The sequence below is a fragment of the Elephantulus edwardii genome, unplaced genomic scaffold (assembly GCF_000299155.1).
Source record: "Elephantulus edwardii isolate Elephantulus edwardi_28Jun2011 unplaced genomic scaffold, EleEdw1.0 scaffold00185, whole genome shotgun sequence".
In the NCBI taxonomy this organism is placed as follows: domain Eukaryota; kingdom Metazoa; phylum Chordata; class Mammalia; order Macroscelidea; family Macroscelididae; genus Elephantulus; species Elephantulus edwardii.
Window position 1 is genome coordinate 5,276,571 of NW_006399935.1, and position 27,257 is coordinate 5,303,827.

Genomic DNA, 27,257 nt, shown 5'->3' on the forward strand with positions numbered 1-27,257 from the left:
CGGCGAGGGGGTGGGGTTATTAGAATAATGGCTCAGGAAGTAGTGCAAAAATAACTGAGGACCTCATAACCTTCAGAAATGCCAGAATGACACGTGGTGGTCACAGATCGCTTGGGGGGTGGAGGGTCTTTGGAGAAGAGGGCCTAGGGACATTGCTACCGCCTATTAAGTACGATAAATATTTATTAAATGGTTCTCCGGTGACATTGTCTTGGGGAGGGCTTGGACTCCACTATTTGTAAGTTAAAAAACATTTGATAGCTGGAGGAAACAAGTCTCCCTAACAGGCAGGAAATGGAAGTTCCTACTGTGTACGCTCATCCCATTGGTCAGGAGTTAGTCACGTGGGTACCTGTTCGGCCGCAAGGGCATCTGGGAAATGTAGTCCAGGCGACCCGGGCCCTACATTCTGTAGTCAGAGGCGGACTGAATAGTTCGGGCCCAATTCTTTACCTTTGAGGTCAGCCTTTCTGGGGAGGTACTTTGGGGAATCCACCATGAAAGCTGCCTCTGAGCCTCAGTTTTTTCATCTGAAAAATGGTACGGGTCTGTGTTCCAAAGAGTGTTAACCAGACAGTTAGTAGTTTTGAGCCCACCCACAGGTGTCTCAAGAGAAAGCTTGTAATTCACCTTTACAAAGTCAGCCACTGGATTTTTAGGGTGGCCTGATTCCTGAGGTATCACCATGAAGGTCAGGGGTACACTTGAGTACAAGGTAGTGGGGCGCTGCTTACCTAAACGGGGGGACACCGTCACCTTACCGCATGCACACCTTTACCCTTGACCATGTCATCGCTAAAGTGCAGAGGATGACGTCTGGGTGAGTGGAGACTATGGTAAGAATTTGCCAGGTGTCCCCCACAGGTGATGAAGTTAGCATCCTCGTGCTCCATGAATCCTGCAGGAGGACCTGCATCACCACAGGGGCCAGCCCCCCCGTGCTCCTGACATCCCGCCCTACCCAGGGGCTGCTGTCCTCGCCAGGCGGTTCCCCAGCCACTCAGGTTCCTCCAGCGACATCTTAGCCACCGTGCACTGTGGCTCCCCCAGCACCTTCTAGACCCAGCTGGCCCACAGCTCCCCATAATTGTCCTGCAACTAGCCAGAGTCCACTCCTCCAACTGGTTCTGCTGGGTCCCGTGTCCTCAGCAGATCATGGGCGTTCACACACACGTCGCCGTTACCATCCTGAGGAAACCCCACAGGGCCGTTCTGTCACGTGGGATCACCCTGATTAGAAAGTGGATGGCACCAAAACGAGAAACAAATACTTGTGTGACAACATGAATGGAGCAGCCCCCAGTATGTGTCAATTCTTAGTACTTTTGGTTTTGGTCTAGTTTTTATTTCATAGTCAAACTTAACTCTGCAACCCTGCTAAACTTGGAAGTGAGGAAAGAACTGTAGCAAGAGCACCAAGATTAAAGATCCCATACGTGCTATGCATCGGAGAGCTGGACAGTGAATAGGGATGATAGAATTGATGCCTTTGTGCTGTGGTGCTGGAGAAGAGTGTTGAATATACCATGGACTGCTAGGAGAACAAACAGGTTTGTCCTGGAGAGGGTGAAGCCAGAATGTTCCCTGGAGTCCAGGATTCTGAAGCTTCGTCTGACATACTTTGGGCATGTTGCAAGGAGGGACTGGTCCTTGGAGAGGGACATCATGTTTGGGAGAGTGGAGGGATGGCACAGGAGAGGAAGACCCTCGATGAGATGGATTGATTTTGTGACTAGAGAGGTGGGAATGAATGTGTTTGAGACGGCGAGGTTGACACAGGATAGAACGGCATTTAGGGCTCTTGGACATAGGGTCGCTATGAGTTGCAAACGACTCGATGACACTTAACAACAACAACAACAACAGGCACACTGCGTGACAGGGTGGCCTGTGGAGCTGTAGAAGGACTGGTCTGGTGATTCAGAGAAAACATGAACTACAGGTCACATCAGAGCTGTCCAGTCAGCAGTGGTGATCTTGCTGGTCTTGCCTTCCTGGACCTGAGGCGCACCATGGCTTCCACAGTGACCTTGCTGGAGACTCCATGCTGGCCATCCAACCATTCAGTCCTAGTACAGATGAAAAACTGGGGACCATTTGTATTGGGACCAGCATTTGCCATGGACAGGAGGCCAGGACCTGAGTGCTTCAGGATGAAGTTGTCATTGTCAAACTTCTCCCCATAGACGGACTTGCCACCAGTACCAACATGACATGTGAAGTCTCCACTCCAGCCCATAAACCAGGAAGGATGGATTCTGTGAAGGCAGGAACCCTTGTAACCAACTCCTTTCTCCCCAGTACTCAGTGTAGACGTTTTCTGCTGTCTTTGGGACTTTATTTGTAAACAGCTCGAAGGAGATGTGGACTAAAGGTTTGCCATCGGTGGCGATGTTCAAGTACATGGTGGGATTGACTGAGGCTGGGCAGGAGAGGAGCGGACGGGAGTGTCACGGAGGCATCGTCATCTGCAACGCCCAATAGACATCTTAATCCCTAAAAGGTGAGCTCTAGTGGTGCAATAGTTAAAGTGATCCAGGACCTCTGACCAGGAGCCATGGGGCACCCCTGGCCAGGAGCTGTGCCCTCTGCCGACTAGGACCTGTGGGTCCCTTTGGTTAGGAGCTGTGGCCCCCAATTGGGAGCTGTGGTCTCTCTGACTGGGACTTTTGGGTTCCTCTGACCAGGACCTGTGACTCGTGACTGTGAGGTGTGGCCCCTGACCGGAAGCTTTATTCACACACTGATTTTCCTGCCCTTTCCTCCTTGCTGGGTGACCGCCATGACTCATGTGGGCAGTCATGCCTACTGGCTAATTCCTCACTGACTGGATCTCACCTATGCTCTGCGCTGAGCCTCAGTGAAGTGAAACCTGGGGCAGGAAGTCTGAGATCAGATTCTTCCTGGGGAGAAGAACTCCTCTCTAGGGTTTTCTTAATTGTAAGTTTTGTGGAATTAGATTGTCAGCCCTTCATGGTGCTGTTAGCTGGGTTTGAACTGCCAACCTTTCAGGGAACCAGCTGCCGATTGTAAAAAGGCAGCTGCAATAAACTGGTCCTTTTTCATTTGATCAACATTTATTGAGTAGAACATTTATCGAGCCTACTGTGTGCCAGGGGCCACTTGGGGTATGGAGGTCCAGCAGCACTTCAGACAGGGGCCCTCAGTCCCCATTCTTGTTTTATTCGGGGGGTGCGTGGTGGGGGAGGACTCCAAAGCAGCTATGAACTAAATAAGGAAGCAAGAATTTTAGAAAAAGAAGAAGCTTCTGAAGAAGCAAGCAGGGCGAGGTGACCCAGGAGGCTAATCAGGGAGGGCTTCTCTGAGCAGGTGGTCCTGATGCTGAGATGCAAAGGAAGGGGGGGAGGGCGTCCCTGTGCAAGAACCAGGAAGGGACAAGACCATGCCTGCTGTGTGGGAGGCACGGCGAGGAGGCCCGTGTGGCTGGAGAAGAGTGAGCTAGGGCGAGAGGAGGAGAGGAGGGCAAGGACAGGACACTTTGGGCCACGGAAGGACCTGGCCTTTTACCCCAGGGAGGTGGGCGCCCTGGAGGGCTGTGCACAAAGGAGGGACGGGCCTGACTCTCGGGCGCCTTCTGGTGGCCACGAGGCCAACTGTCTGTGGGAGTGGGGCTGGCGTCCGGCACTCAGGGCAGAGGCGGGGCTGGACCAGTGCGGGCCGATTGACACCTCTGGGGCTTGATCCGTTCAGAGGCTCCTTCCTCTCTAACACGGCTCAACAAGAATTCTATCAGCAGCCCTTCACCTGCCCCAGGTCACAGGAGCCAAACCTGAGTAAACCACCCCCCCCCCCTCCGCCCCTGAAATGATGTGAGACTTGAGGACAAGTCAACAGCCTTCTTAGGGCTTCAGCTTCCACTCTGTGCACTGGGCCTGGTGGCCTCGAGTCTAAAGCTCTGATTCCACTTGCCGCAGTGTTGGCCACGCTTATCAGCAAGGAGCAATTGCTCAGCCCCAGACAAGCCTGTTTGTCCTCCCAACAGCCAGGAGGCCCTGGCTGAACTGCTCACGTGCTTAAGCATTGGACTGCCAGCCATCAGGACATCAGGAAACATATTACATTGGCAAAGTCTGCAGTCAGAGAACTCTTCAAGTTACTGAGGAGCAACGATGTCAGTTTGAGGATTAAGGTGTGCCTGATTCAGGCCATTGCCTTTTCAATCATGCTGTGCATCTGAAAGCCGGACAGTGAATTAGGATGCCAGAAGAAGGAAGAATTGATGCCTTTGAGTTCTGGTATCAGAGAAGAGTACTGAATACCCCATGGACTGACAAAAGAACAAACATTATATCTTGGAGATGGTGCAGTCTAAGTGCTCTTTGAAGGCAAAGATGATAAAGCTTCGTCTCACATACTTTGAGCATGTTGCCAGGAGAGGCTATTCCTTGGAGAGGGACATCAGAGGAAGACCCCCAGCCGGGTGGGTTGATACAGTGACTACAGCAATGGGCTTGAGTGTGTCAGAGACGGTGAGGACAGCCCAGGACAGGACAGGGCTCGGGTCTGTTGTTTACGGGGCTGCTATGAGGTGAGTTTGACTTGATAGCATCTACCAACAATGGTAGCTAGCCCAAAAGTCAGTGGTTCGAACTGATCCAGGCCCACCTCAGCAGGGCGTGGAAGTGGAAGTCCACTAAGTGGACAGTCTGACACGGTGGATAATGGCAACAAAAACCAACAGCGCCAGCCCCAGAGCTAGGTGTCATCGCACCCCCAATGTACAGATGGAGAAACTGAATCTCAGAGAAGGGACATCACAGGTCTGAGATCATGGCTTGGCCACACAGTCCGCAGGGTCAAGAGGAGCCGGACGTTCTCACCTGAATTCTAGCCCAGGTGCACCGCGGGTTAATTCATCCTTGGAATTGGTCATTCCCTGCATGCTCTTAGTCCATGTTATTTATTTTTTTAAATTAATTTCAATTAACATCTACAGAGATTTCAGATATCCATTTTATTATTTGTTAATTAGTGGTTAATATTCTCTCAGGACTGGTATGTCTGAAAGGGCTGAGGGTGAAAATTGGCCTGCTGTGTTTCCAGGACTCGGCCAGTGTGCCACGCAGTAAGTGCTCAGTAAAATAACTGTCTGCAAGTAGTGAGCGCCTACTGTGTACAAAAGGGTGTCCATCTTGTACCTGCCATGTACGGAAGGGTGTGGATCTGAGCAAGATGAAATCACTAACAACTTCAATCTTTTCTCCATCTGTCATCATGCTGCCTAATGATCCAGTGGTGACGATCTTTGTTTTCTTGATGTTGAGATGTAATCCATATTGAAGGCTGCAGTGTTTGATTTTCTGCAGCAAACGCTTCATGTCCTCCTCGGTTTTTGTCCTGAAGAGGGTGAAACCAGGCTGTTCCTCGGAGACAAGGATTTTGAAGAATTTTGAAGCTGGGTCTCACACACTTTGGCCACATGGCCAGGAGGGACCAGTCAAGACATCATGCTTGGAAGGGTGGAGGGAAAGTGCAGGAGAGGAAGACACTGGATGAGATGGACTGACACAGTGACTGGTAATGGCGGCAGCTGTGTCAGAGATGGTGAGGTTGGCTTAGGACAGGCCAGGGTTCAGAGCTATTGTTCAAAGGGTCACTGTGAGTACATACTAACTCCTTTCTTGATTTTGATCCATGCAGTACTCCCTTGCTCTGTCAGACAATAGCTTCTTGGTCTAGGTCAAGGTTTTGCATGAACAGAATCACGTTTTCTGGGATTCTCATTCGTCTCAGGGTTAGCTACAATTTGTTCTGATCCATGCAGTCACATGTCTTTGCATAGTCTATAAAACACTAATGGACATCCTTCTGTGACTCTCTACTTTTAGCCAAGATCCGTCAGACTTCGGCAGTGATGTCCCTAGTGTCATGGCCTCTTCTAAACCTAGTTTGTGTTTCTGGAAGTTTTATGTGTACTGTTCTAGCCGGTTTTAAATGATCTTCAGCAATTTTTGCTTGCATGTGATACCAGTGACACTGTTTGATAATTTCCACATTCTGTTGGATCACCTTTTTTGGAACTAGGAATAAATTTAGATCTCTTCCAGTCAGTTGGCCAGCTAGTTGTTTCCAGAATTCTTGGCACAACCTGGTGAGCACATTCAGGACTGCATCTGTTTGTTGAAATATATCAATTGATATTCCAGCAATTCTTGGTGCCTTATTTTTTGCCAATTCCTACAGAGAAGCTTGAACTTCTTCCTTTATTACCATTGCTTCTTGATCATCTGCTACTTCCTGAAATGGTTCTGTGTCAGCAAATTCTTTCTGATTCAGTGAACGCATGTATCCCTCTCATTTCTTTTGATACTTCCTGCATCATTCAAGATTTTGTCCTTAGCGTCTTTGAATATTTGAGGCTTGAATCTGTTCTTCAGTTACTTCACCTGGAGAAATGCTGCACAAGTTCTTCCCTTTTGAATTTTTTACTCCAGCTCTTTGCACATTTCATATACATATTATTTCATAATACCAGCTTTGCCTTTACAAGCTGCCCATCGAAATCTTCTGAAAGATTGTGAATCTTTGATGTCCCGATTTCTTCCCTTCTCAGTGTTCTTAGTGCAATATTGAGAGTCTTTTCTGACATCCATTTTAATCTCTTCTTCTTCCTGTTGCTGATTCCCTTGGCACCAGCAGTCAGCAAATCAAAATATGAGTGGCACTGGGAAAATCTGCTGTTAGGGACCTCGTCAGAGTGCTAAAGAGCAACAATGTCAGCTTAGAGACTAAGGTGCGTCTAATCCAGGTCATGTTTTCTCAGTTAGTTGTGATGCATCTGAGTGCTGGACAATGACTAAGGATAACGGAAGAATTGATGCCTTTGAGTTGTGGTGCTGGAGAAGAGTATTGAATATACTATGGACTGCTAAGAGAACAAACAGGTCTGTCCTGGAGAGGATGAAACCAGGCTGCTCCTTGGGAATGTTGTCAGGACGGACCAGTCCTTGGAGAAGGACATCATGCTTGGTTGGAAGAGTGAAAGGTCAGCACAGGAGAGGAAGATTCTGGATAAGATGGATTGACACAGTGACTGGGGTAATAGAGTTAGATGTGTCAGGTTGCTATGAGTCGTAGATGACTCGACAGCACCTAACAACAACAACACAACTGTGTGTGATGGAGAAAGGTGGAGGGCCAACGAAAGAGAGGAAGATCCCCAACCAGGTGGACTGACACAGTGACTGCAGCAATGGGCTCTATGTGTCAGGAAGTATGACAATGGCACAGGATAGAACAGGGTTCACGTCTGTTGTTCCTAGGGTCACTATAAGCCAAACTCAACTCTAGGGCAGCTAACAGCTGTGTGAAGCCCTGTGATAAGGGCTGGTGGCACCACAGGGACCCAGCGGAGGGCAGAGATGTGGCCAAGGTAAACTCAACTCTGTCCTCTGGAAGCTCCTGGCCCAGTGAAGGGGACAGATGTGCTCAGGCTTTTATGGGGTGCTTAGGCTTGTGATAAGGAAGGACAAGGCCCCAGGGGCCTGTGGCTAGCCTGAGGGGTGTTGTGGGAAACTTCTAGAAGTGAGTTGCGGTGTGTTTGGAATGAACTATGGGCAGGGAAGAATGTTCTCGAAAGTAGGAGCAGAGCCTTAGAGGGCAGATGCCCTGGGGCAGGGCATTCAGGACTCTGAGAACAACTGTAATGTCCCGGAATCTGGGGGAGGTGTTTGGGGGCCCAGGGGGGCCACACGCACTGCATTCCCCACCCCTCAACCCCACCTCACAGGCTTCAAGCTGTTTCAAAATTCCAAAGGCTCCTTTGAGGAATTGGAAGAATGGTCCTCCTCAATCTGCAGCCACTCAGTCCTCCTTCCCAGACACCAGCAGAGTGACCGCTTTATGTCCACGCATAAACTGGTCTCTCCATGGCAGCCAGAGGGTGCCCACGAGCACTGACGGGCAGTCCCTCCTCTGCCTGCAGCCCTCTGGGCTCCTACCTCCCTCGGGTAAAAGCCTGGGTCCTCCCTGTGACCTACGGGGCCTGAACGTCCCTCTCTGTCCTCTTGCCACCCTACACTGCTCCGTCCCCTTCCTCACCCTCCAGACACTGGGGCCTCCTTGCTGTTCCTCCAACTGGCCGGGCCAGGTCCTTCCTACCCCAGGACCTTTGCACAGGCTGCTCCTTCTGCCTGAATGCTTTTTATTTTAAGCATAGAAAATGTTTTAATTTTTTTTTCATTGTGCACATTTTCTTCCCCACATCCCTCCGCACTCACCGAGACCTTCCTGCAATGCGCCCTTTGTTCCAGATTGTTGTCATATAACATGGAATACTCTTTTTTTAAGTATTAATTTTCATGAAAGTTTACAGAGACTTAGGGTTTCCAGTCATTCATTTTTGTTCTATTCTCCCTGCCCATTCCCTCCCCCCACAATATGGAATACTCTTACAGCAGTCCTTCTCGGTTCTGATTCCTCCAGGTCTGCTCAGACGTCTCACACTCACTCACACACACACACACACACACACACACACGGACACTGGAAAATCCTGTTTACAAGTACACTCACCCAGTGCCCCCCAGCAGCACACAGCCCTCAGCACACGGGACAGACCTTAGCCCATGACCCACAGGTAGCAAGTTTGTTTTCTTCATGAAAGGAGCCCTGGTGGTGCAGCGGGTTTAGCATCAGACTGCTAACCAGTGATAAGGAGCTGTGCTGCCAACCGGAAGGCACGCGGTTCAAATCCACCAGCTGCCGCACGGGAGACAGAGGGACAGTCTGCTCCCGTGTGATTCACTGCCTCTGAAAACCCACTGCGGGTCAGCTCTGGGTCAGTTCCCGACTCGATGGACACGGCAACAACCAAAATGTTGGGAACACCAGCGTGGCACACAGGAGAGAGACCTAACTGTGGGGTCTGCAAAGATCTGCAGCCTCGGAAACAGCACAGGGCAGTCCCACTCTGTCCCCGGAGTTCTCGGCGGTGAGGACAGACGCGACAGCAGTGAGTGCCCCACGGAGGTGGGGTTGTCACTCCTTCACCCCAGGCTCTCAGGGCCTGGCATACAGTAGGCGCTCAATGAATGTTCGTGGAATGAAAGAAACTCTGCTTCCGTCTTTGCAGACCCCTCTTGAGTCCATGTTCCCCCCCGCCCTGCAGCTGGTCAGGGCCCCACTCATGAGTCCATCGTCCTGAGAGTGGGCCGCGTGCCAGGCAGGGTTCCCGGCTTTGTGAGGCTCAAGGAGAGTCGGCCCAGGCTTGGGGTTCACAGATCAGCCGGTGGGGGACATCCATGTGACCCAAGGAGTCACAATCGAGGTGACCGGAGTGGTGATGGGGACACAGAAAGCAATATGGGGCCCCGACATTATGAAGCCATCCCGGCGTCAGGGGATGCTTCCTGGAGGAGGTGACAGAGCTTGAGGCTGGAGAGGGAAGGGTCCCCCAGGCAGGGGTACAGTGAGGGGGGAGAATGGCTTTCCAGGGGCTGAAGAGGAGCCAGTGTGGGGACAGACGTGTGCACAGTGGCATTTACCTCTGGGTCCAGAGGTTACGGCGATGAGCAGATCACACCACCAGGGGGTGCTGTCGGGGCGCAATTCCAGCCTCCCTTCTGACCCCAGCCTGGGAGGGGGCTCCCCTTCCTTCCAGGACTCTCAGGGCGTGCCAGGGGCCAGGCCCAGCCAACAGGCCTCATTCCCCACCCACAACCTCTATAGGTAACAAAGGGACCAATTATTTCTAGCTAATTGTTTAATAAAATTAAATTGTTTTACTAATTGTGTATTATTAGTAACACTCCTCATTAAGGCTTGACAAGGTCCCTGGCCCTGTCCATCCACTATCCCTGTCAGATCACCAGTGTTCCGTTTGCCTTAATTTGCAATGGGGGAAACTGAGGCTCAGAGAGGTGGGCTGGCTTTCTGAAGTCACATGATGCGACCACGCCTTGGGAGGGGACACGGGGTGCCATGAGCAGAGAACTTGGGGCACAGAGTTCTGTGCAGCGTCTGCCCTTGGGGTTGGAGGTGCTGTTTCTCTCCTATAGTCAGCTGCCTGGGCTGAGCCCAGAGAGGGTAGACAGCTCTCTGAGAACACACAGCATTCCCGGGCATGTGCTGGTTTTAATTCTGCCCCGCCCTTTTTATAGCTTTGGCAAGTGGCCGCGGCATCCAGTCCCGGAGAAGCTTCGGGGGCTGCGTCTCGGAGTACGTCCACATCTCCTCTCGTCCCTCAGTCCTGCCCCCACTGGACAGAACCCTCTCCTGCCTCTGGTCCCACAAGAGCCTTTTCCTTGGGGCTCACAGCCCCAAATGGGGAGACAGTAGCCAGCCAGAGAGTGACAAGCAATATGGCACGTAGGAATCTGGGGAGGCTGCCTGGAAGAGGCATCAGAGCCTCACGATGGCTGCGTCACTCCCTCCCTCCCTCCCAGCCCTGTGGCCTGTCCCCACCCCTCACTGCTGGGCACACAGTTGCCAGCTGGGGCCGAGGTGCTGCTGGCACCCAGCTGTTCCCCAGACTTGGGTTTCCTGTGTGCTGTTTCTCGAGCCAGGCTGCCACATGCTCTTATTCACTGACGTCACCGCCTATTCCGGGGTCAGCCCATCACTTTCCATTCAGTCGACTTTAAAAGAAACTTGTTCTCTTGTGGGATAACGCAGCACTCACGCTGTTCACTGAGCTTCACGAATGGGGACCCCACCCCTCACCCCGGGTTTCCACGGGAGCTGACTGCCCATCTTTCTCCCTCAGAGTGGCTGGTGGATTTGAACCGCCGACCTTTTCTGCTAGCAGCCTGACATGTAATGAAATGCACTGCACCACCAGGAAAGGCTTCTCTCCTGAAACTGGATGGTGGTCATGGCTGTAACAGTAACGCAGGAGGAGGCCTGGGATGGTACAGATGGTTCTGTGGGTTGTTTACACAAGCAAAGGCTGGTAGGGTGAACACCACCAGAAGTGCCTTGGAAGAAAGGCCTGGTAGGGAGCTCTGGTGGCCTAGTGGCAAGAAGCTGGGCTTTAATCCTGAAGGTGCGTGGTTAAAATCCACCAGGTTCTCTGCTGGAGAATAGGGACAATCTCCTCCTGTGCCAGTCGGATCTGATTGGACAGTACGCAGCAACAACAACAACAAAGAAAGGCCTGGTGACATAGGCCTGAAAGGCACTGCTTTGAAGCCTTGTGGACCACGGTTCTACTCTGAACAAGTGCAGTTAGGCCCACAGGTACAGAATGATGGGGTAGCTCTTCAGCTATATGGGAAGGCTTCCTGGAGGAGGTGACACTTTACTGGCAGCTATGCAAAGGCATTTGACTGTGCAGATAGTAACAAACTATGGCTAACACTGAGAAGAATGGGAATTTCACAACACTTAATTGTGTTCATGCAAAATCTACACCTAGACCAAGAAGTTGTTGTCTGAACAGAGCAAAGGAACACTGCATGGTTTAAAATTAGGAAGAAAGGTGTGGGTCAGGGTTGTATCTTTTCTTCACACTTATTCAATTTGTATACTGAGCAAATAATTTAAAAAGCTGGACTCTATGAAGAATGTAGCATCAGGACAACAACCTGTGTTATGCAGATGACACCACCTTGCTTACAGGAAGTGAAGTCAGTCGACTTGCTGCAGAAGATCAAGGACTGCATGCAGCCTTCGGCATGGATGACATCTCAACCTCAAGAAGACAACGGTCCTCACCGCGGGGCTGACAGCATCGTGACAGATGAGAAAAGGATTGAAGCTGTTAGCAAACGCCAATTGGCTCTTGCTTGGATCAGCAATCAACTCCCTTGTCATCATCATCAGGAGATCAAGAGACATATTGCATTCGGCAAGTTTGTGGTCAGACACTTCACCAAAATAATAAAGAGCAATGGTGTCACCTTGAAGACTAAGGTGTGCCCGATGTAGGTCATGGTCTTTTCAGTCACTTGCTATGCATCTGAGCTCTGGACAATGACTATGATGACAGAACAAAAAATTATGCCTTTGAGCTGTGGTGTGGGAGAAGAATGCTGAACATCTCATGGACGGCCAAAAGGACAGACGTGTCTCGGGAAAAGTGCAGCCAGAGTGCTCCCTGAGGGCGAGGATGACAACGCTTTGGCTCTCATACTTTAGACATGTTGCTAGGAGAGGCTGTTCCTTGGAAAAGGACATGGTGCTTGGAAAGAGGGAGGGTCCGTGAAAGAGAGGAAGACCCTCAACAAGATGGACTGACAGACTGCAGCAGTGGGGTTGACTATGTCAGAGATGCTGAGAGTGGCACAGGAGAGGACGGGGTTCAGGTCCGTTGTTCCTGGGGTCGTTATGAGTCCTGCCCAACTAGACAGCACCTAATGAGGGCAGAAGTGGGGAGGTCTCCTCTGTGGCAGGTGACGCCGTCACTGGGGACACTGTCCCTGAGGGGTGGTGCTGGCCACGTGGGCATCTGGCCTCGTCTGTGGTGGTAACTGCTCCACAGACCCACCCTTCTTCTGTCCAGTCCTAACTCAGTGTCCTCCCTCCCTGACCTGGTGCCAGCACTGTTCCCGGGCAGGTCACCTCGCTGCGCTGACCGACAGGAGCTATCTTTAAACTGGGCAGGGACACTCCGCTCCTTGTAAACACTGCTCGCATGACAGTCCTGGAATCTGAGGGAGGCGGGGCCCTGGTGGCCGGACACTCGTAGTTCTGCTCGAGTCCCCGGCCGCTGTCCTGGGCGAATCCTCACAGACAACACTCATTCATTCCCCCACCCAGCATGCATTCACGGGACACCTTGTGTGGGGACTGAGGTGGCCTAGTGGACTGGGAGTCGAGCTGCTGACCCAAAGGGAGGCGGTTTGAATCCAGCAGCTGTGGGGAAAGATGCGATGGGGGTTGAGGGTGGTGGTCAAGCACCTGGCTGGTAACCACAAAGCTGGCAGTGTGAACCCACAGCCCCTCTGCAGGAGTAAGGGGTCTGCTCCGTCAGGGTTACAGCCTCGGACGCCCCCCCCCATCCCCGGGCAGTCCTAGATCCTTGCTCTGTGTCCCTCTACGTTCGAGGGCGGGGTGTCCTGGCTGCGTGTGTTCAGTCAAGCTTGGTTCCATAGTCTCACGTTCAACTCTGACCAAAAAGTTAAGGGTTCGAACCCACCCACTGGACAAAGACCTGATGTGCATATGAACTGTCAAAACCAAACCCTGGTGTTTGCCAATGAGATGGCTGCAGCTCATAGCCAGCCTGCAGGACACACAGACCTGCTCCCGACTCCGAGATGTAAATCCTCACGGACGGGGGCATCATTCTCCCGGGCCTGGCTGGTGGGTTTAAACCGAGCCCTCAGGCCTCTACGCCACTGAGCCCCTTCTGACGAGATGACCAGGCACCCTGCAGGCCAAACCCCAGCTGTCCCCACCACCTCCGCCACGCTCAGACCCGAAACCGCTGAGATTGATTCAATGGCAACTTCAACACTGACCAGCCCTGGACTGGGCGCTAGAGACACAAGGGACCTCAGGGTCTTTGGCCACACACAGGAGGCACTGAGCAGAGGACAGATGAGCCGGATCATGAGATCCTGACGAAGGGTGGGAGGCGACAGGGCATGGGGACTGGCGCCCATGCAGACTGGGGTGGGCTGTGGGGTTTTGACACCCTCAAACCTGGCTCAAACTCACATCTGATGCCTTTGTCTTCCCATCTCCAACTGACCTGGTCCTCAGACCACCCAGCCTCTGCGCTGTTCCTTCCTTCCTTGATAAATTACAGCTAATAGTTTGATTGCTGTGGCCTCTGCTGCCTTCTTTCTTGGAAATTTTAGTGACATTTGGTAATTTCTGATAAGGTTGGGGCTTACGACATGTGAAGGGGGGGTATCTCGGTGGACAGCTAATTAGAACAGGGCTTCTATCTTTAACGAGGGCTGGTATTTGTCGCTAGAGGCTGTTGAATCAGTGATGAGCCCACGTGCAGGAAGTGTGTTTAAGCTGCTACTTTTCAAAAGCAGTTCTGTGGTCCTTTTGGGTCGGGTCACACCATCTTCTGTACCATGAGGACTCCATTACATGGCAACCCGTCCCCTCTGAACCCTGCTGTTCCTGGGAGGGGGCCTGGGAATGGCAGAGAGAGACAGGTTAAATCAATCCGTGCATCCCACTTTTGGGGAATCATTATTGGGTCACGTGACCCCAGCCAGCCCAGAGGGGGGCTCAGAATGTTTGCTGGGAAGAGGAGGTGTTGCCTTTACATGGCTGGCTGCCTGTGGCGCCCCAGGGGGCAGGGGCAGGGGTGGGGGGCCTGGCCAGCCAGCTAATCAGCTCACCTAGACGCTAACTGCTGGCTCGCACGCCTGAAACTTGCCAGCACTGCTCCAAGATGACGAGTGACAGGAGTTCCGCGGCCCGTCCTGTTGCTCAGAGCCAGGGGCCACGTTCCCATGAACAGAAAGGGGGAGATCAGGCTTCCCTAGGCTGGATGAGGGCTGGGAGCGAAGAGGACATTAGCTGTGGGCTCGGGGCTGCACCAGGATGCAGGAATGGGGACGTGACCTCTGGCCCCAGGAGATGTGACCCCTGGGAGGGCTCTGAGCACAGACGTGGTGGTCAGGAGTACCCCTGTGAAACAGGGAGATCGTGCCGACTGCCGAGGGCTGGGCAGTCAGAGGGCAGACTCTGTGTCCTCTCCTGTAACTGACATGCGCCCACCAGCAGGGTCTTCAGAGTGACCACCCAAAGTGGCAGCCCTATCTGTGGTCTTTTCTCATGAGGAGCGGCTGGGGGACTTGAACCACTGAGCTCTAGGTTAGCAGTCTGACACTTAATCTATGGCCCCTAAGAAGTCGTGACTGAGAGGAAGTGACTGGTCAGCGCCACTCGGAAACCACAGTGAACGGGATTCAGGGAGCTTTTGCCAGTTTTGCTGATATCGATGGGATGAAACAGGACTGAATGAGATGGCAGGAGAAGGGGAGACTGGGGGCACCTCCCCTCCCAGCTCTCCACGACCCTGTGGGGCAGCCCTTCCCATCGCCTCTCCTCCCAGGACCCCATGGGGCAGCCCTTCCCCTCCCCCTCCCAGAACCCCATGGGGCAACCCTTCACCTCCCCTCCAGGACCCCATGGGGCAGCCCTTCCCACCCTGCCTCTCCCAGGATTCCATGGGGAGGCCTTTCCTGCCCCCTCCCCCTCAGCTCTCCAGGTCCCCTTAAGCTCCCCGAGTTCTCTGGGATGTGAAGACCAGTGAGGGATTCACCAGCGAACCCGTCTTGTTCTTTATTCTGTGCTTTGGGGGGTGGGGTGGGGGGGGCTATCACCGCAGAAGAAAAACCTTGCCTGACAACAAAATACTTTGCTATCTAACATCACACACTGCAAACAAGGGGATCCAGGCTCCCGAAGGGGCACCGTGCCCCTGAGGCCAGCGGGTCACTGCCTGCTGGACCTGCTCCTCCCGCCAGGCACCGGCCACACGCCCCTTCCCTGAGAGCAGGCCTGCCCTGCCGCTGTGACCTCCGAGGCCGGCCAGTATCCTGCCTTCACGCCGCTGCCAGAGAAGACGTGGATGCTAGGGCTCAAGGGGCAGCGGCAGATGGCCAGGGTCAGCTGGGGCGTGTGGCCCACCACAGAGCCGACGTCCTGAACGACCTGGACGTGTACCAGAGGCTGGGGGCGGTCCAAGGAAGAGGCCAGTGTGAGGTTTCCAAAAGGCACAGCAGCCCGTGATTCAGGGACCACAGCGCGGCATCAGGCCACAGAACCAACGGCCTCTGAGGTTCCACAAACCGAATCCTCACACCTGGCAGGCTCCAAACCCGCCAACACCTGTAACCTGCCCGCTTGTTGGAGAAGCAAACATCAAACGCACTCAAGCTTGGCAAGGGGCGGTCACCCTGTGTGGACGTCCTCTGCATGGCTGCTCTGCGAGGGCAGGAGAGGAGAGGGGGCATGTCGGCCCAGCTCTGTGTCCCTGAGGAGAGGCAGGTGGACGATTCTGTGTGTCCTCCTGCTCACGAGTGGACAGGACGGAGGCTAAGTGCACACGCGGCGGAGGTTCTGAGCACCGGACAGCTTGGCAGAGCCTCCGGAGAGGCGGCAGGAGGCCCTGGCTGTGGCCGCAGGCGGGCTCTGCTCAGTGCAGCTGGATAAAGGCCTCCAGTTCCTCCGGGATGAAGCCCTTGTAGGGGATCTTGTTCTTGTCCAGGGCGCGCGCGGCCAGGCACTGCAGGGTCACGTAGTTGAAGGGCTGCATGGTGCTCTTGGCCAGGAGCTTCTCGTCCAGCAGCTCATAAGCCGTCTTCTTGAAGGCGTTGGTGGCGTCCATGTGCGCGCCCGCGTCGATCAGCGCGTTCATGACCGCTGGGCAGTTGTTCTGGGCCGCGATGTGCAGCGGCGTGTTGTTGTCAAAGTCCCGGCTGTCGGGGTCGGCCCCGCAGGCCAGCAGCACCTGCACCACGTGCAGGGAGGGGAAGCGGCCCACTGGGTAGCGGCCCACGTTGGTGGTGTCCTTGTCCACCGCCATGTGCAGCGGCGTGAAGCCGTTCTTGCCGCGCGGCGCGCACTTGAGCAGCCGGTAGACCGTCTGGTGCTTGAGGTGCTGCTGCTCCGGGGTGCACTCCACCTTCTCCAGCAGGTAAAGCAGGTGCAGGATGATGGCCAGCGCCTTGGTGAACTGGGCCGCGTCGCCCGGCTCGCGGGGCTGCTGCAGGGCCCGCTCCACCTCGCGCACCCCTTTGCTGAGCACGCCCATGAGGTCGGCGAAGCCCAGCTGGGGGCCGGGGCCCCCCTTGGCGGCGCGGTCCTGCAGCACGTAGGAGAAGAGTTCGGCGAAGGACAGGAAGCTGCTGGCCGTCATGGGGCTGAGAGGCTCCAGGTTGCTCTGCTGCATGTCCAGCGCGTACTTCCAGAGGCGGATGCAGCGCTCGAAGTTGCCCGAGTCGGCGTAGACGGCGCCGCGGTAGCGGATGTAGTAGGACGTGTCCGGGTGCGCGGGCCCCAGGATGCGCTCCCGAATCAGCAGGGCCTGCATGCGCATCTCGTCGGGGTCGGTGATGAGCGCCTCCAGCTCGGCGGCCGTGGTCACCTCGCGCGCGTAGCCGTAGGCCAGCACCAGCTGCGCGGGCTGCGGCTTGGGCAGGTAGGGGCCCCCCTGGTGCCGCAGCTCCATGGCGCGTCGCCAGTGCTGGAGGGCGCCCAGCAGGTCCCGCTTCTTGTCCACGTAGGTGGCGCCCAGCAGCTCCAGGGCCTCGATGGCAGCCTCGCGGGTGGTGGGGCAGCAGCCCTGGGCTGGGGGCTGCTCCTCGGAGGCGGGGGGCTGCTCCTCGGAGGCAGGGGGCTGCCCCTCGGAGGCGGGGGGCTGCTCCTGGGCGGCGGGAGGCTGCTCGCCGATCAGGTACTCCACGATGTTGGTGTGGCCGGTGACGCTGGCGGCCAGCAGCGGCGTCATGCCGTAGCCGTCCCGCTCCATGCGCGCGCGCCGGCCCAGCAGCAGCTGCAGGATCTCCAGGCTGCCGGACTCGGCGCAGTCGTGCAGCGCCGTGTTGCCCTTGGCGCTGCGCCGGTTCACCTGCGCGCCGCGCTCCAGCAGGTAGCGCGCGATCTCGCGGTGGCCCTTGTAGCAGGAGATCATGAGGCACGTGTGGCCGTGGCGGTTGGCCACCTCCAGGTCGGCCTGGTGCTCGCCCACCAGGTAGCGCACCACGTCCAGGTGGCCGTCGAAGCAGGCGGCGCGCAGCGGCGTGGAGTTGGTGCGCGTGGTGCGGTTGACCGAGGCCCCGCGCTGCAGCAGGCTGCGCACCACGGCCAGGTGGCCGGCGGCCGAGGCGGCCCACAGCGGCGGCGCGCCCTCGATGGTCTCGCCGTCGAAGTGCACCGAGCCGCCGGCCTCCACGCTCGCGCCGCACCGGTCCACCAGGTACTCCACCACGTCCAGGTGGCCGTAGCGGGCGGCGATGAGCAGCGGCGTGCCCCCGCCGGCCACCTCGCCCGTCAGCTCCTCCAGCTCCTCCCGGCTGCGGCCGCTCAGCAGCTTCTGGAGCAGCTGCAGCTTGCCGTCGCGGGCGGCGTTGTACACGGCGGTGCGGAGGTCCATGGTCCGGGACTCCGCCAGGCCATGGGCCGGCCGCCGGGGGGACAGCGGGGGACGGTGGACTAGAGGCCGGGGGGGCCGACCGCAACCTTCCCCGTCTCCCTTACCAGCATCTTAGGGTCTCCTCGGGCGGAATAAAATGGCAGCCTCGGCCTGACGTGGACGGTGAGCAGGGGGGGGCCGATCGTGCAGGGAAGTGTAGTCCTGCGAGCCGGCCGACTCGTTGGACAGAGCAGTCAGCGTGAGAACTCAAGACTCTATCTCCCAGAAGGCTGCGGGCCAACCAGAGCGACGCGTGACCGCGATGCACGATGGGAGTTGCTGTTCGGCCATAACGATTCGCGGGGCAAGCCACCCACGGGTGAACTACAACTCCCGTCATGCACCGCCACCGGGCTAACTTATGGCACGAGGCGAAGTTTGGTGACGTACTTCCTTTCGCTGTCAGTTTGCGGGAGCCAACAGAAAACGCAGGACCAGGCCAACGACTATACTACCCAGAAGGCACCGCGGCGGCGCGCAGCGAGGGTGTGCAGCCCGAGACCGGCAGGGGGCGCGCGAGCGGCACAAAGACGACGGGACGTTTAGTTTGGTTTCCAAAGGCTTTTTTTCTTTAAACACTGGGTGCTGAGGACGAGCCATAGCGACCCCGTGAACAACAGATCTGAAGCCTGTTCTATCCTGTCCCATCCTCATCATCTCTGACACACCTGAGCCCATTCATTGCAGCGATCACTGCTTCAATCCACCTGGAGGACGGTCTTCTCTTTCCCAGACCCTTCTCCACCTCTCCAGGCATGATGCCCCTCTCCAAGGAATAGCCTCTCCTAACACCGTGCCCGAAGAATATGAAATGAAATTTTATCATCTTTACCTCCAAGGAGCACTCTGGCTGCACCTTCTTCAAGACCTACCCTGGTTTTTGACAGTTTGTGTGGGATGTTCAGGTCTCTTCTCCAACACCACAGCTCAGAGACATGAGTTCTTCTGTTATCCTTACTCATTGTCCAGCTCTCAGATGCACAGCAAGTGATCAGAAAGACCATGGCCTGAAACAAGCGCACCTTAGTCTTTAAACTGATGTCATTGCTCCTCAATAATTTGGCTCTGACTGCAGACTTTCCCCATGTGATATGTCTCTTGATTGCTGGTACCAAGTGTATTGATGCTGGATCTAAGTAAGGTGAAGTCGTTGACTGTTTCAGTCCTTTCTCCATCTACCATGGTGCTGCAGGAGGAGGATGGGCAAACTCCTCCCGTGTGACTAACTGCCTCTGAAAACCCACCAGAGGGTCAGCTATGAGTCAGTTCTGACTCTGCGAAACACAACAACATCATGATGTTGCCAATTGTCCAGTGGTGAGACATTTTGTGGGTTTTAAAAAAATTTTATATTAACTTATTTACAAAATTCTAATACATTGTTTTTGAGAAGAAGTTCTTCCAATTTCCCTCACCTCCCTCCATCAAATAGTACAACTCCATGATTAATTCCCCCCCTCCCCTGGCACATCCTCATCCCTCTACTTCCCTCCCTCACCCCCCTTGGATCTTAAGGTTTTATACAATATTTGTCCTTGTGGGACGGAGTTAGTTCATGTCTCCCAAGTTGGGTAATAATTTACAAAATGATTACTCCAGTGTGCTGCATAGTGGACATTACATTTTCTTGATGTTAAGATGCAATCCATATTAAAAGCTGCATTTTTTGATCTTATGCAGCAAGTACTTGAAGTCCTTCTCACTTTCAGCATGCAAGGTTGTGTTATTTGCATAATGCAATTGTAAATCTTTCTCCAATCCTGATGCCACATTTTCCTTCATAGAGTCCAGCTTCTCGAATAATTTGCACAGCATACAGAATGGAGAGAGGTTACAACCCTGATACACACCTTTCTTTGTTATGAACCATGCAATGTTCCCTCGGTCCTTTCATACAACAGTCTCCTGGTCTACGTCTAGGTTTTTCATGAGCACAATTAAGTGGTCTAGGATTGTCATTCTTCTCATTGTTACTGTTATTGTTGTTATGTGCCATCAAGTTGCCTGTGACCCAGAACAACCCCAGGTAGCTCCGAACCCAGCCCTATCCTGAGCCAGTCTCACCGTCTCTAGCACACCTAACCTTGTTACCCCAGTCACTGTGTCAATCCGTCTCATCTGAGGTCTACCTCTCCTGTGCTGTCCCATCACCATTCCAAGTATGATGTCTTTTTCCAAGGACTGGTCACTCCTTGCCACCTCCTTTGGTGCCCAAAGTATGTGAGATGGAACTTCAATAATTTCAGCCTATCTTCTCCAGCACAACTCCAAGGCATCAGTTCTTCTTCTGTCATCCTTAGTCATTGTATGGGTCTCTGATGCATAGCAAGTAATTGCAAAGATTATGGCCGGAATCAGGCACACCTTAGTCTCTAAAGTGACATCATTACTCTTTAGCATTTTGGAGAGGTCCCTGACAGCAGATTTCTCCAGTGCAATTCATCTTTTGGCTTCCCGACTACTCATGCCAAGAGTGTTGATTGTGGAGCTAAGCAAGCTGGAAACTGTTAACAACCTCCATCTCTTCTCCATCTGTTGTGGTGCTACCACTTGGCCCAGTGATGAGAATCTTTGTCTTTTTTATGTTGAGCTTCAAACCATATTGAAGATGGCAGTCTTTGACCTTCTGCAAGAAATGCTTCAGGTCCTCCTCAGTTTTGGCAAGTAAAGTGTCATCTGCATGACACAGGTTGTTAATGAGTCTTACTCCAATCCTGATGCCACATTCTCCTTCATAAAGTCCAGCCTCCTGAGTGATATGTTCTGCATATAGTTTTAAAAGGTATGGAGACAGGACACATCCCTGACTCACTCCTTTCCTGATTTTGAACCATGCAGTGTTTCCTTGTTCTGTTCTAAAGACAGCTTCCTGGTCCGAGTATAGGTTCCACATAAGCACTATCAAGTGTTCTGGGATTCCTATTCTTCTTAAGGTTAGCCACAATTTGTTGTGATTCATACAGTCAAATGTCTTTGTATAGTCAATGAAGCACAGATAGACATTCCTCTGGTATTCTTTGCTTTCTGCCAAGATGCATCTGACATTGACAATAGTATCTCTAGTGCCAGGACCTCTTCTAAACCGAGCTTGTATTTCTTATAGTTCTCTGTTAATGTACTGTTCCAGTTGTTTCAGTATAATCTTCAAGATTTTGCTTACATGTAATATTAGTGATATTGTTCGATAATTTCCACACACTGTTGATTCACCTTTCTTTGGAATGGGAATAAATATGGATCACTTCCAGTCAGTTGGCCAGGTAGTTGTCCTCCAGTTTTATTGACAAAACCTGGTGAGCACATTAAGTCAGCACCTGTTTGTTGAAATATGTCAATTGGTATGCCATCAATTCCTGGGACCTTCTTTTTTTACCAATTTCTTCAGAGCAGCTTGAACTTCCTCCTTCATCACCACTGCCTCTTGGTCATATGTTGTTTCATGAAATACTTCTGTGTCAGCCAATTCTTTTTTTATGAAGTGACTTCTTTTACTGCTTCTTGGATCATTAAGTGTTCTGGCCATAGCATCCCTAAGTATTGCAGCTCAAGGCTTGAATTTGTTCTTCAGTTCTTGAAAAACAAACTCTCTGTGTTAGCCATAGTTTGTTATGATCCACACAGTCAAATCCCTTTGCCAATCAACAAAGCATAGACATTTTTCTGTTGTTCTCTGTTTTCACCGTTTTCATCTATTTGTGTTAGGAGTGGGGGGCTTTGGGAATCTGAGATTGGTCACTGTTAGAAGGGTCCAACTTATATGCTTATTATAATGAACTTTAGAATAATCCCTTGGGGAAAAAACCCAACCCTGTACCTTCTGGCGAGGGTCACTGAGTGGCACAAAAGCTTGTGTGGGAGTGATGGGGGCACCATCCCCCACTCCCGATCTTTTCCACGATCTGTTGGAGTGCCCTCCCCCCCTCCCATTTTCCTTAAAGCAAGCGGATATGGATCTTTCAGTAGGTGGACCAGGTAACCCTTTCTCTTCCAAACTCCTTGACATAAAGAAAGGACTGATCATGAGTTAGCAGAAACACCCAGGGTATTCTGTCAGTTCCAGGAGGCTTATGCCCTCCCTTCGCCCAGTTCCTCCAGTGCAACCAGGCCCTTCCTCCTTCATGACTACAGACCTGTGATCCAAGAGGCTCCTGAAATGGTTGAGTGTTGTCCAGTTGTTTTTGACACAGTGACTCTGTGTGTTCTGTACCCTTTTGATACATCCCACATCGTTCCATATTTTGCCCACAGAATCCTTGAGCATTGAATTTTTAGTTCTTTCAACTTAAATGACACTGTTCATGCTCATCTAACTACAGTTCTTTGCACATTTCCTTACAATGCTTTGCACATTTTTATAAAACAAACTATCCATGTTCCTCTACTGTTTATAGGGGTTTCAGACTGGTGTGGATGGAGACAAGAACAAACAAATATGTCTTGGAGAGGGTGCAGCCAGAATGCCCTTTGGAGGCAAAGATGATAAAGCTTCACCTCACATCCTTTGGCCATGTTGCTAGGAGGGGCTATTCCTTGGAAAAGAACATGATGCTGGGAAGGATGGAAGGTCAGCAAAGGAGAGAAAGACGCTCAACCAAGTGTATTGATATGTTGACTCCCACAATGGACTCTTGTGTGTCAGAAAGGGTGAGGATGGCGCAGGATAGAACAGGGTTCAGAATTTACGTTCATAGGGTCGCTATGAGTCTTGTGTAAAGGCACTTAACAACAACATCAACAACAATGGAAAATGAACAAACAAAACCTCTCTGGTTATTTCTGGGAGTCTTTGGAGGGGGGTACGTCTGTGCACCGGCAGATGGCCACAGGTCTGTGCACTGGTTCTGTGTCTTTCTAGAAACATCTTATCCCTGCTTGTGCTCAGAGGTGCTGGAGCTGTGTAGCCTCAAATCCCCCCTGCGCCTCTTTACTGCTGTGTGGACTTGGGTGGGTTTTACAACCTCTCTGTTCCTCATCAGTAAAATGTAAGAGTAACTCATCTTGTCAGTTCCAAAGCTTAAGATTTCACAGTGTGTGTGTGTGTGTGAGAGAGAAAAAGAGAGAGAGAGAGAGAGAGAGAGAGAGAGAGAGAGAGAGAGAGAGAGAAGAAGGAGGAGGAGGAGGAAGAGGAGGAAGGAGAAGAGAGACACCACATCTCCAGCACCTAGTACAAGCTTGGCGCAGAGCACATAAAAGCCCCAAACCCATTGGCATCAGCTCAAGCCTAACACGGCGACTGTGTGTGACACAGAGTGGGTCTCTGCAGGGTCTTCCTGGCTGTGGTCATCGCATCAGGAGTGCTGGTGACCTTGCAGTTAGACACTCAGCTGCCCACAGGAGGGTTGACGGTTTGAGCCCATCCAGAGGCTCCGTGGAGGAAAGGTCGGCCAATCTGCTTCCGTAAAGACTGCAGCCTCGAGGGGCTGCCTGGGGCTGTCAGACCCTGTCACCTGGGGTCACTACGGGCCAGAATCCACTCAACAACTGTAACAAAAAGGGTTTTTGGGGGGTGTGTGGGTTTTTTTTAAACCCCAAAAAACAAAGAGAGCGTTTATCACATACTCGTCTTTTTCCTGTGGAGCAGCTGATGAATTTGAACGCTGTGCCTTCGGGATTACAGCGCAGGCTCTTACTGCTAGGTCACCAGAGCTCCAGGGACTGTATCTGAGGAAGCAGATTGCCAGGCCTTTCTTCCTCAGTGCTGTCAACATTTAGGTGTGTAGTCGAGGGCCAGCCATTTGTGTCATCAGGGATGTTGGTGCACGATGTTGGCTGTTCCTAGTAGGTGTCACCATGTGAGTCTGACTCCTGTACCCCATGTACAATAGAGCCCATCCCTGGCCACCCCCACTGTGTCTTCTTAGCCACCGCTGTGCCACAGCCACCCTCAGCCTATCTCCTGAGGGTGCCCCCTCACCGACCCTCCGCCTTACCAGGCATCACCTCCTTCTGCAGGACCTTCCTGGTCACACCTCAGAGTCTCAGCATCCTTGCTTCCGAGGCGCCCCAGCATACCTGCCCCGGGACAGGCTGGTTCATGGGGCTGACGTCCACGGTAGCATCACCGGCACCCATTCTTCCGTCTTCCTCACTCAGTGACCAACTCTCACGGGCAAATGATTAATTAAAATGAACATGACATAGGCCAGGTACAGCGTACCTCGAAGTGACACACAAGGTTGCTGTTGTTAGGTGCTGTCGAGTCAACTGTGAGTCACAGTGACCTGTGAGTGACAGAACTGACCCCTGTCCTGCCCTGTGCCGTCCTCGCCATCTCTGACACACTCATGCCTCCTGCTGCTGTCACTGTACCGGCCCATCTCATTGGGGGTCCTCCTCTCACTGACCCGCCGCCTTTCCAAACATGATGTCCCTCTCCAAGGAACAGCCTCTCCTGGCCACACGCCCAAAGTATGAGATGAAGCTTCTCCATCCTTCCTCCGAGGAGCCCTCTGGCTGCACTTTCCCCAGGACCTATCAGCTTGTTCTTTTGGCTGTCCATGGCATGTCCAGTACTCTTCTCCAACACCACAACACAAAGGCATCAATTCTTCTATCATCCTTCGTCACTGTCCAGCTCTCAGATGTGTAGCAGGTGATTGAAAAGACCATGGCCTGATTCAGGCACACCTTAGTCTTCAAGCTGACACCATTGCTCATCAGTGATTTGGAGAGGTCTCTGACAGCTCACTTGCTCAGTGCAACACATCTGCTGATCTCCTGACTGCTATCACCGAGGGTGTGGATTGTGGATCCAAGCAAGATGAGATCATTGACAACGTCAATCCTTTCTCCATCTATCATGATGCTGTCTGCTGGCCCGTGGTGAGGACATTTGTCTTCTTGATACTGCGATGTCATCCATACTGAAGGCTGTAGTCCGTGATCTTCTGCAACAAGCGTTCGATGCCTTGCGTTGTGGTGGGGAATAGACCCCAGATTGCTAAGAGAATAAAGAACCCAGCCCTGGAACAAGTGCAGCAGGAGATCATGGAGGCCCAGGTGTGCGGAGTTCATCTCATAGTTTCTGCATGTTGTCCGGATGGCTGGTTCCTAGAAAAACCCCTCATTCCTTTTCACTGTAGAGCCCTCGGTTACCTGTTTCCAGCTCTTTGCTACTGCGAACAAAGCTGCAATAAACATGGGTGTGCATATATCTGTTGGGTGGCAGTTGTGGTTTCTTTGGGGTATATTCCCAGTAGTAGAATTGCTGGGTCAAATGGTATCTCTATTTGCAACTTCCTGAGAAAGCGCCATACAGCCTTCCACAGTGATTGCACCATTTTACACTCTGGCCAACAGTGAATAAGGGTTCCAGTTTCTCCACAACCTCGCCAGCATTTGCTGATTGCTGTTCTGTTAAATTTTGCTGTTCTTACTGGGGTGAGATGATATATCTCATAGTTGTTTTGATTTGCATCTTTCTTAGAGCTGTGGATTTTGAACATTTCTTCATGTGTTTGTTAGCCATCTGAATGTCTTCTTTGGTGAAGTGCGTCCTCATCGTTTTTATTTGAGAAATTTCACAAGAGAAAACCTTGTTGACTAGAGGCACAAGGTGAGATGTTCATTGTCTCTCACCTTATTCTCCGATCTTTCCTGTTTGCACAACCACATTCCTAGCAGAGGTATCAAGGCAGTACGTGCAGCACACATGCACTCACAGAGCAGACCCCCTGGCTTTGTGTAAACGTGCCAACGTTCGCTCGCTAACCCATGTCTCTGTTCTGTTGAACAAGTCACCCTTTACTTGGGGAAGCTTTCCATGTTCTTCTAGAATGTGCACTTCATAGGGTTTTCTCTGAAGACATTATCTTGATCTAAGTAGCCCTGATTCAGTTAGTTTAACCCTACATCAAGCTGTGTTGTTGTTATGTGCCATCGAGTCACCTGAGACTCATAGGAGACGGAAGTTCAAAATCCTTGCATCCAGGCAGCAGCTTGGTTTCACCCTCTCCAGGACAGACTTGTTTTTCTCTTGGCAGTCCACGGTATGTTCTCCAGCCCCACACCTCAAAGGCGCTGATTCTTCTTCTGTCGTCCTTAGTCACTGTCAGGCTCTCTGATGCATAACATGTCATTGTCAAGGCCTGGACCAGGTGTACTTTAGTCTCCAGAATGACATCTCTGCTCTTCAGTACACTGGAGAGGTCCCTGACAGCAGATTTTCCCAGTGCAGTTTGTCTTTTGATTTCCTGACTGCTGGTGGCAAGAGTGTTGATTGTGGAGCTGAGCAAACGAAAGCTGTTAACAATTTCAATCTCTTCACTGTCTGTCATGAAGCTGCCAATTGGTCCAGTAATGAGTATCTTTGTTTGTTGAGCTTCAGTCTGTACTGAAGACTACAGCTCTCCACCTTCTCCAGCAAAAGCCTCGTGTCCTCCTCAGTCTCATCAAGCTGTACGCTGAGCAAATAGTTTGAGAAGCTGTGGTTGTTAGGTGTCCCCTACACACAACCAACCAAACTGCCCCTCCCATCCTCATCAGCTCCACCAGGCTCAAGCCTGAAGGAGCCTCTGTCATTCGTGTTGTTGAGGGCTGTCCTTCCTTCCCTGACCCTCCACTTTTCCCAGCAGGATGACCAGAAACTGACAATATGCCCAAATTATATGGGGTGAAGTGTCACCCTTCTTGTCTCTAACCTGCACCCTGGTTGTTACGTTTTCTCTGAGGCAGATTTATTTGGTTTTTTGAGCAGTCCATGGTCTGTGTCATCAACTCTACCAGCACCACAATTCAGAGGCATCAGTTCAGCCTTGGTTTTCCTTATTCATTGTCCCGCTTTCACAGGCATGTGAAGTAGTTGAAAATACCTTGGTGGATCAGGTGCACCTTAGTCTTTAAACGGACATCCTTGCTGTTGAGCACGTTTGGGAGGTTCTCGACAGCGGCTTTGCCCAGTGAACCACATCTTCTGATCTCTCGGTGGCTGTTTCCATAGGTGGTGATTATTGATTCCAGCAAAATGGAATCATTGACAGCTTCTGTCTTTTCTCTATCAAAAATCTGCATTATGCAGATGATACAACCCTGCTTGATGAAACTGAGGAGGACCTGAAGTATTTGCTGCAGAGGATCAAGGGCTGCAGCCTCCAATATGGATTGAGTCTCAATGTCAAGAAGACAAAGATTCTCACCACTGGGCCAATTGGCAGCATCAGGATGGATGGTGAAGAGATTGAGATTGTTC

General features: G+C 52.4%; 1 protein-coding gene across 2 annotated transcripts; it reads right to left on the reverse strand.

Annotated features, from left to right (window-relative positions):
* Positions 1 to 16,072: 16,072 nt before the first annotated feature.
* Positions 16,073 to 18,031, reverse strand: FEM1A (fem-1 homolog a (C. elegans)). 2 transcript variants are annotated; one of them, XM_006896381.1, is made up of 2 exons: positions 17,291 to 18,031; positions 16,073 to 17,185 (listed from the first exon to the last, which is right to left on the reverse strand). In XM_006896381.1, exons 1-2 carry the CDS (start codon positions 18,029 to 18,031, stop codon positions 16,073 to 16,075), a joined length of 1,854 nt encoding a protein of 617 aa, XP_006896443.1. The 2 variants fall into 2 exon arrangements, with proteins under 2 accessions (XP_006896443.1, XP_006896442.1); XM_006896380.1 differs by having other exon boundaries at positions 16,073 to 18,031.
* Between the last annotated feature and the right edge of the window lie 9,226 nt (positions 18,032 to 27,257).